Genomic DNA, 9,630 nt, shown 5'->3' on the forward strand with positions numbered 1-9,630 from the left:
TAGAATTGGATCCAGTCATTTACACCTATAGTACTCAATAATATCATTATCTGCAGTAAAGCTTGAAAAAAGGGTGTAAAGATTTATTGAACTTAAACTTAACTGAACTTAAACAACGCTTCCAAATTGTGGAAATTTACTTTGAAAAAAATAAATCCATTTGCAAAATTCATAGAGCACTTTGTCCATTTTACGGTCCACATAATCGGCCCAGTGAGCAAGTAATTCGTGGAGTTATTGATCGTTTTCGCACTAATTTTACTCTTCTCGATTCAAAACCATCAACAAGACAAAAAAATGTGCGTACCAAAGAGAATATTGCTACTGTAGCACGAAGTGTTGAAGAAGACGCGGAAATGTCGATCCGTCGTCGTTCTCAACTTGTGCGCTATGATCTTGGCTTACTTACCTATAAAATACAACTTGTGCAAGAATTAAAGCCAAACGTCCATCGTTTGCGTGGAATTTTTACTGATTGGGTTAATTTAAAACTGACCGAAGATGAGCATTTTCATCAAAGAATTGTGTTCATTTAACTCATTTTTTGGTAAAAGGGTATGTCAATAAGCAAAATTGTCATATAGGGTACGAAGTTAATCCTGAAGCGGTTAACGAATCACCATTACATCCATTAAAATTGACTGTTTGGTGCGGTTTACATGCTGGCGACATCATCGGTCCTTATTTCTTTCGAAATGAGGAAGGAGCTGCAATTGCGATAAATGGCGAGCGCTATCGAGCTATAGTGACTGAATTTTTGTTTCCAAAAATTATCAATTTAATATCGACGATGTTTGGTCCCAACAAGACGGTACAACTTGCCATACAGAGCGTTTAATAATCGATTTATTGCGAAATCAATTTGGTAACAACTTTATTTCCAAAAGTGGTCCTATTAACTGGCCCCCTCGTTCGTGCGATTTAACACCTCTCGATTACTTTTTATGGGGTTATGTTAAGTCATTGGTTTATGACGATAAACCAGCAACTCTTGAAGCATTGGAAGCCAATATTTATGCCACCATTGACGCCATACGGCAACATTTATTGCAAAAAATAGTCAAAAATTGGACTGATCGAATAGACCAAGTAACGCGTAGTCGAGGGGGACATATGCCGAAAATCGTATTCAAAAAATAAATTAAGGATTTATACTCTTATCTCTTGGTTCCACTAAGGATCCACATATACATGGATATATTTAATATAAAACCAAAACAATAGAATAATTACTTAAATTCTGAGTCGGTAATTTAAAAGTTCTAAATATAAATATGCTAACTATAAAGAATTGATCAATAAATTGTAAAATGAGACTAAAGCCAGGCCTCATAGAAACATTTACATAGGACAGCAAATTACTTTCTTCAAGTATATTGAAGAGTCAGTAATGAATGCTTTTAAATTGTCCGAAAATATTTTTTTCACAACTAAAAAAGGAAGAAGACTAACGGTGAGCGAATAATGACTTACTGTACGTAAATTACTGTAAAAAAAAATTAAATTTAACTTTTTGTAACTTTATTTTGAAATATTAAAAATGATATACCATAATAAAGAAAACATTAATAGCTAATTTAAAAATTAAAACAAATATGCTTTGCAAATGAACTAAATTTAAGATACAAACTGTTATTAATGTGAATAAAAAATTAAACTTGATTCTTAATTTAAACTAAATAAAATAACCTAACGATATAACAAATGAAGTTAATTACAATATTTAATACACATATATATGATACATACTTCCAAGCTTAAAAAAAATTTGTTTTTTATTTATTTGTAATTGTATCATTTAATGATAACTGCGTCACGATCGAATGTATTTATTTTACCCATATCGGCAACTATAGCGTCCAGCAATGCGCGTAACTCCTGTTGTGCGAATTCTTGCGGTAAAGGCAAACGTTCCAATGCAAATTTAATAATTTGGCATGGATTAAGTCCACTACAAACCAACAAAACGCCACGTACTAAACATGCTAAATTTTGTGCAATTTCGCTTTGGCATAAACGATGTTTAGCTGTGGGGCATGGCAGAAGATTAATACGTGAACATAATTCTGCTAATGGATGCTTTAGATTTTCCCAGCGAGCTTCAATATCCGCCTCACTCCTAAGGCTTTTAAGATTTTTAAACTGGAAAAAAAAATGTAAAAATACATGAATGCCAAAATATTTAACAAACAAATTGAAAATTTTACTTTTTCATTTATGTCAATGAAATCCAAGAAAATTTGTCCCTGATTACTCCAACTTGGTACTTTCACTGAGTTATTAACATTTTCGGTTTCAAACTGACTTAACAATTCATGCAAATAGTCAAGCTCATCTAGAATTTGAAATAAAAAATAAAATCAAAATATTATTATTAAAATTTTTGAGGTTTGCAAGTATGTTTACTTACCATTTATTACCGCATCTGGTGCTATATGCTGATAAATTATTTCATGCGCTAAATTCCATTGTTTTGCTTTTAATAAGTATTTGGCTTGCAAATGATATTTACGCAAAGCGCCCGCTTTAACAGCCTTAGCATAATCAATCCATTTCTCTGGCACACCTAAGTTATTAATCACAAATTTCTCTTTCTCATTTAGGGACACCTCATAAGATACACTAACATAGCGATAAAGTATATTTTGTACGGCTATTTCACGATTGTTACGGTTCTTTATATGCAACAACACAAATATTGCCCATTCCCAAAGGTCGTTATTTTCTAATTGTGCAGCGAAGCTTATGTGTAACTGATTTACACAAGATTCAGAACAATGTTGGTAGCCTAACGCTTCAAGCGTTTGTAATAATAGCCAACTGGAAGTAACAACCCAAAATTATATTTTTGTTTAAGTTTTTTATTTAAAAATTATTATTTATATATGCTAAAAATAAACTAACCTTAAGCGATAGTCCATTGGATCCGTAGTATGTGTTGCTGGATTTAATAAACTCTCCAGCGGGTAACTACGTTTTGAGTTAAGTTTCAGTAGATGATAACGCAAGTCATAAATTCTTGACGCTATGCTCTTCTCTTCATTATTAGAAGATAAATAATGTGCTGTAGGCGCTAATGAAAAGTACTCCTCATTTTGATAACTTTTATCGTATGCTGCCAAAGCATCTGTTACAGACGCAGTTGGTTGTGATATATACCACAATTGAATCTAAAAAAAAAAAAGAATTATTTAATAAACTGTTAAATGATTAAAATTAATTTATTTACAGCTAATGCTTTAAGCCAACTGATATTCTCTAATATATTTATTGGTCCATGTGCAGAATCCATAATTGATATACCAGCAACTAGCATATACATTTTGAGTCGTTCTAATGCAATAAATTTATCGGCATCATTTTTGTGCCACGCAGCAAGTTGATCTTCCATTAATTGACGTACAGCAGGCCCAGAAGATAATTGCGCTAATAAAAGCGATAAATTGGGTTCGTCATACAGAAAAGCTAATTCGCACGCTTCTGTTACTTTATGACAGCTTATTAATGCTAGCATATGATCTAAATATGTATTTGTTGTAATATTTTTTGTTAACAAATCACTGTCGGTTAATAAATTTTCCAACCACTTCGACAACAAAGATCGACGGCACATAACAGTAAAATGTGAATCTGCATCTTGACCCTCTAGTTCTTCATGATCACCCCACAATGCCAAACAAAGAGACCAAACCGTCACAGCATACTCTTCGAAACTACCATTATTGATTTGTTTAATAGCTTCATCTAGATGTTTGACAATTAAATCTGTACCATTATCAGACTTAATCCATGGACAATCACTGCCTTCGACATCCTTCTGTAGTGAACTACGTAATTGGATTTGCAAGTGCTCTACAACAGTATCTTTGAAATTGTCATAACATTCAGTAGCTGTAATCTTTATGTGCTGTAGAATTGTCGGTGAGTAATCATTAAGCGCTCGTTGTTTAAAAAGGAACGGTGTTATGCTTGATAAATTATCTTCTGAAATAAAAAAAAAATTATGTAAAAAAACGGACAAAATTAAATTAAATGAAAATTACCTTTTATATCTCTTATAATATTATTTTTTGTATTTGGAACAACTAATGTATTTTGTGGTCCAAAACCTAATTTAAAACGTCTAGCGTTAAATAGGCCTAAATCAGATGCCCATTTTCCTTTTAAGTGTCCAGCGATTGATTTGTTTAATGGTGATTCGTATGCAAAACTTTTAATCTGAGCTACTTTTGGTTTTATATCAAATATTGGGAATTTCTGTGTTGTTACTGATACAAGAGCGTTGTCTTCACTTTCAGCAACTGGCGTCTGTATTATAATTCATATTTAATATAAATAGAAAAAATATTATGTTACTTTCGCTTACTTTAACGTGTAATTCACGTTGTATGCTTAATATTGAAGCTGCAGACGATTCTGGTGGAAGTGGAGTACCGTGCATACCAAAATCCATTTGACTTGAAGCTTCGGAAAAATTATCAGAGAGATTTACAGTTGATTCTTTATGTAGTGAACGCAAAACATTGGAACGCATATCATAGTTTCGCAAAGCCCCAGACCCTTTATTACTATTTTGATCAAACGTGTATTGATTCTCAATATCGGATGAAACTGTAATTAAAACAACATATTTTAACAACATATTAGTTTTTGTTTTGAAATGTAACTTGTGTGTGGAAATTATAATAATACACACAGTATAATCTGTTGCACAACAGCGCTATTCCTTACATTGGTAAACTTCGTCTATTGAAGTCGTCTATTAAATTGTCTCATTTTTGTTCAATTATTTATGTTGAAGAGAAGTGGGGTGTAAATTAAAAGTCAGAGAGAAGCAAGTTAGGAAAAAAAATGTTAAAAATAATCTGGGTCCAGGTGTAGGAGTTTTGACATTTATCAATACGACTGATGCTTTATCCAAACATCATTGTTATTTATTAAATTCCTACGGTTGGACTAAAACGTAAGGATATTGACTTTCGGTAATTGGATCTTCTTATAGTCACTACATGAACAGTTAACAGTGTAATGTATTTAATGTAATATAGATATATCATGCTTTTTCTCTTAGTTCTTTATTTAAGTCAAATCAGTTAAAAACATAAAATTTTATATACTAAGAAACAAAGCTATACACACTAGATCAATTCAGCTCGCTGTAATTGTTGGACTTTAATAAAAATAAAAACAATAATAATTACTAAAGACAATAATTTGAAAATTTGTTTCACGTTATATTCATATAACTAGAGTACAAGCATAGTCGAACAAGGACAAAATTTTTATTTAATTTATTGAAATTTGGCTGACCATACAACGCTGTTCCGAGTATTGCCAACTACTCATCATCAGTGGTCTTAGATAATATTCGAATTTCTTAATTAGTTTATAGCTCGTATATAATTTGTTTGGACTGCAACTGCCAGGCTTAAAATTCGTACCTGTCAAATTAGAAACAATGACTAATCGTGTTTTTCCACAAGTAACCAAGGCTGCAGAAACTTTCAATGCTAAAGTTTCAGGTTTTTTGTCAGTTTTTATTTAATTAGTTAAACTAAAGAAAGCACTTGCCATATTTTAAATTAGAACGACCTTACAGTAAACTACAACTTTATTTGGAAACACAAGGTCAACGAATTGGAAGTTAATCTTTGAAGTAGCTTACTTTTGTTTTAAAAAAATTTTAAAGATTAACATTCTACAACTTGAATAAAAAAATATTTGTATACTTACTTGACTTATCATCGTCATCATCGAATAAATATGCTTTCATTAATTGTACTTTATGTGCATCGGTACCTGCTTCTTTAGCTAAAGCAGCAGTGGGACTCATATATGTGAATTTGTTCGCATTTTTATCCTGCATTGACATACTATAATCATTGGAATTGTTTTGAAGAAATTCTAAAATTAAAGAAAATCAACAAATATAATTGCATATTTATTTATATCATTAATAGAGAATTACGTGTCTTATCCATGAACATAAATTCTGCGGATTCATCCATAGGAAAATAAGCAGTTGCTCCTGATGCATTATTTTTGGGATCGACAATACCAGTAGCATCACCATTTACCTTTTTATATAAAAACAATGTTAAAATAACAATTTACGCAATTAAGATTTTAATTAAATTTACTTTTTTTGTTGCCACTGTTTTAGTTTTATCTAAAGGTTGTTGATTTGCACCTGGCACTAATTTTGCTTTTTTCGGATCAGTCGGTACTGGATCATCTTCTTCATCGCTGTCATTTAAACCATATTTTGAAAAATGTTTAACACGGAATACCCAACTACCAGTTTCTGGTCGATACTCAATAAAGCGTGTATCGTTCTTATCGCAAACTTTTCTTAATTTTGCCTCCCAATCCATTTCTAATAAACGTTCTGGATCTTTAATGGGTTCGTGCTTTGTTTTATCATGTGGCCAAACTTTATCTAAAGTAACCTGAGCTTCACGATTTAAACCGTAACCAACTTGTGGTTTATTATCATCGTCAGGGTATATTATTATTTCCTTGTTACGGAAATGTACTACAAATAAAACATATTATGAATATAAGCATTAAAAAAACTATTTACACAGCTTACCAATTTCATCCAAATTTAAATTAGACACATCCATTTCTTTTGCAAAATATACATTACCATAACCTTCCCGACCAACTGTAAAGTTTGGTACAATGCAACTGCCATCTTCCGATATATATGACTTCAATTCTTCCAATGGTGGTATGGTGTAATATCTACAAATATTAAATAGCGTTAAGTTAATATTTTATTCTTTAAAACAAATTTTATGCTTACCCAACTCTGCGTAGAGTAATACCGGTAGGATGCTCTTCGTAGTCTTCTTGATTGTCTATTATTGAACGTTCATCATGACCAAAAGACCGATTCGAAAATAAACTCTCATTGTTATCTGTAAATGATAATGTGTCTCTACGAACAGTTCCACTTGTTTCTTCAAAAGGATTTTCAGGCACTGTAGACATTGATAATCTGCTTGCAGGACGGTACGTTTCTATAGGTTTACGTGGCATTAACTCTATAAGTGTGTTGTTGTGATTTGCGTTATTTTCTGCATCCTTATTTTGCTGTCGCACTTTATTCAAATTATTTGGATGCAGCCACGATTCACGTCGACTTGCATCGTTGTCATTTGTTACAGCAGTGCTAGTAGCAACCGCAATTGACGTCGGTGTTGTTACTGCATTATCAGCATAATATGAATCATTACGTTCATTACCATTTGAACCAGTAGTTAAATTATTAATTTGGCGCAAAGGACTCTCTATAGTTTTCCTTTCATTATTTATTGCAGCTTCTGGTGTTGAAGTATTCGGCTTTGGATTAATTATCAAACGTCTAGCATTGGGTTTTAAGCTAAAACTTTCAACACTTGAATCATACTCTTCCAATCCCTCAAAAAGTGACTTTTTCGTTAATGCGCTTCCAACTGGTTTAACTTTTATACTAAATTGACTTGTTTTCGATGATATTTTGAAATCTGAATTTTTCGACTCCAGTAACGTTTGTTGCGCTATAGGATTTGTTGGTCGCGATGCATCTGTCTCGTCTGTTCTTTTTAGGTCCTTAAATATTGGATTATCACCATAAGGAGAAGTAACCTTCAATAAAATTTGTTGATGTATAGGTACAGCTTGTTGAGGTGCAGCTCCGCCTAAAATTCCTAATGTAGAATTGTTCGCACCAAGTGTGCTTCCACCTAAGCCTACAGAATTATTAACACCGAATGCTGTTGTTCCACCAAAAAGACCTCCTCCGCCCGTGCTCGTATTTCCAAGTGTATTGCCAAATAGTGGTTTAGCAGCAGTATTGCCAAAAAGTGAAGTACCCGTAGATCCTGTGTTAAAATTCAATGGTGCCGCAGATGTTTGGGTATTGAAGCCGCCGAATGCGGATGTGGCCGGTTTATTGAGGTTTGAATTAAATAAACCGCCACCAGTATTATTCATTGAAAAATTGTTGAAGCCGGTATTGGCTGTAGATGTGGCTCCGAATCCTGTTGTAGCTCCAAATCCTTAAAAACTTATAAAGTGAAACAACCACTATGTTAAATATTTTTTTTCAAATACGTACCTGTAGTTGGCTTAGCACCAAATAGTCCTCCTCCAGCTGTACTTGTTGCAGGTGTTCCAAATCCGCCAAACCCTGTGTTCGCAGTTGATGTTGCGCCTAAGCCAAAAGCTGGCTTATTTGCATCTGCAGCTGGTGCGCCAAATAAGGAAGTTTGTTGTGTACCAGCAGTGCTGCCAAATCCACCAAATCCAGTGGTTGTCTGTCCGAAAGCAGGTGCTGTACTAGCTGCGGGTGTTTGTCCAAATAAACCACCCGTCGTACTAGCTCCAAAAGCAGGCTTTTGACCAAAGGGATTGGCTGCAGCATCTGTAGTTGTAGTACCAAAACCCGCGGTTGCACCAAATGGTTTAGCCAAAAAGCTGCTCTGTGGTTGTGTTTGCCCGAATGCAGAGGTTGTCGACTGACCAAAAGCACTTGTACCAAATAAATTTTTATTTTCACCGCCGGCCGCAGGTTGCCCGAAAAGACCAGTTGTTGGTTGTGTAGTTGAACCGAAAAGTCCAGTACTTGGTGTACCTTGCGTATTTGTACCAAAAAATCCACCGGCGGGTGCAGTACCGCTCTGTGGTCCTTTTCGATTGGCAAGATAATCTTCCATACGTAATTCTTCAAGTGATTTATTTTCATACTCTTTCATAGCAGTTATACAATGTTGTTTAGTATTAACATTATTTGGTTGGCCACCTTTCATAAGGGTATCAGTGCCTATTGTTGGTTGATATTTTGCGATGGAACTGCCGGAATTCACACCACCGGCCGCTGCAGTAGTTTGTCCAAAAGCACTCGTTGTTGTACTGCCAAATACACTTGTATTTGCTGGTGCTGTTTGACCAAAACTACCAAAACTAGAAGTGCTTGGTGCAGTTTGCCCAAATAAAGAGGTAGGTTGCGCTGTTTGACCAAACCCACCTAAACCGCTTGGTTTAACTGTAGAACCAAATGCTGAAGTTGAAGACTGTCCAAAAAGTGAGCTTGTGTTAGCAGCGGGTTGTGTAGTTCCAAATATTGAAGTATTTTGCTGCGGTTGACTAAATCCTATCAATGAATATTTAAATAATATTTAATAAATTCACTTTAAGATATAAGATAAACAGATATGATATGTATAAGATATGAAGATGTACTCACCACCGAAAGTTGGCTGCGTTGTTGTTGTTGCGCCAAAAGCTGAAGATGTATTCGACGCCCCAAACAAACCAGTCGTCTGTTGTTGTGCTGCATTAGTACCAAATAACGACGTGGTGGGTTGTTGAGCTCCAAAAGTTGATGTCGTGCCAAAAGCTGATGTGGCCGGTTTTCCAAATGCAGACTGACCGAATGGCGCAGTTGTTGGCGTACTGCTAAATGTGCCAAATCCAGTGTTTGTGGTGGTAGATCCAAACGTAGGCTTTGTACCACCAAACATATTTATATATTTCGATTATTAAAATTAAAAGTTTATATAAAATAATTTAGATATTTGTATATATTATTTATTGCAGAGTTAAAGACAGAAGGCGTGTTTAGTATACACAATTTTCACAAAT

General features: G+C 34.0%; 1 protein-coding gene across 1 annotated transcript; it reads right to left on the reverse strand.

Moving 5' to 3' along the window:
* Positions 1-1,722: 1,722 nt before the first annotated feature.
* LOC119677607 (nuclear pore complex protein Nup98-Nup96-like) lies at positions 1,723-9,621 on the reverse strand. The gene is made up of 14 exons (XM_038089024.1): positions 9,233-9,621; positions 8,105-9,139; positions 6,809-8,045; positions 6,593-6,747; positions 6,141-6,535; positions 5,969-6,077; positions 5,734-5,904; positions 4,367-4,611; positions 4,044-4,308; positions 3,230-3,984; positions 2,905-3,170; positions 2,411-2,820; positions 2,208-2,335; positions 1,723-2,142 (listed from the first exon to the last, which is right to left on the reverse strand). The coding sequence occupies exons 1-14, from the start codon at positions 9,507-9,509 to the stop codon at positions 1,795-1,797; spliced, it is 5,796 nt and encodes a 1,931-aa protein (XP_037944952.1). The 5' UTR covers positions 9,510-9,621; the 3' UTR covers positions 1,723-1,794.
* Between the last annotated feature and the right edge of the window lie 9 nt (positions 9,622-9,630).

This window comes from Teleopsis dalmanni, chromosome 2 (assembly GCF_002237135.1).
Source record: "Teleopsis dalmanni isolate 2A chromosome 2, ASM223713v2, whole genome shotgun sequence".
Classification (NCBI taxonomy): domain Eukaryota; kingdom Metazoa; phylum Arthropoda; class Insecta; order Diptera; family Diopsidae; genus Teleopsis; species Teleopsis dalmanni.

What these genes read in the sequence shown, in the direction of transcription:
- LOC119677607 (XM_038089024.1), bottom strand. Translation starts at nt 9,509, where the DNA reads ATGTTTGGTGGTACAAAGCCTACGTTTGGATCTACCACCACAAACACT. An exon ending in TTTAAATTTGGATGAAATTG is followed by an intron (nt 6,536 to 6,592) that starts GTAAGCTGTGTA and finishes TTTTATTTGTAG; the next exon opens with TACATTTCCGTAACAAGGAA. An exon ending in GTTGGCTTAAAGCATTAGCT is followed by an intron (nt 3,171 to 3,229) that starts GTAAATAAATTA and finishes TTTTTTTTTTAG; the next exon opens with ATTCAATTGTGGTATATATC.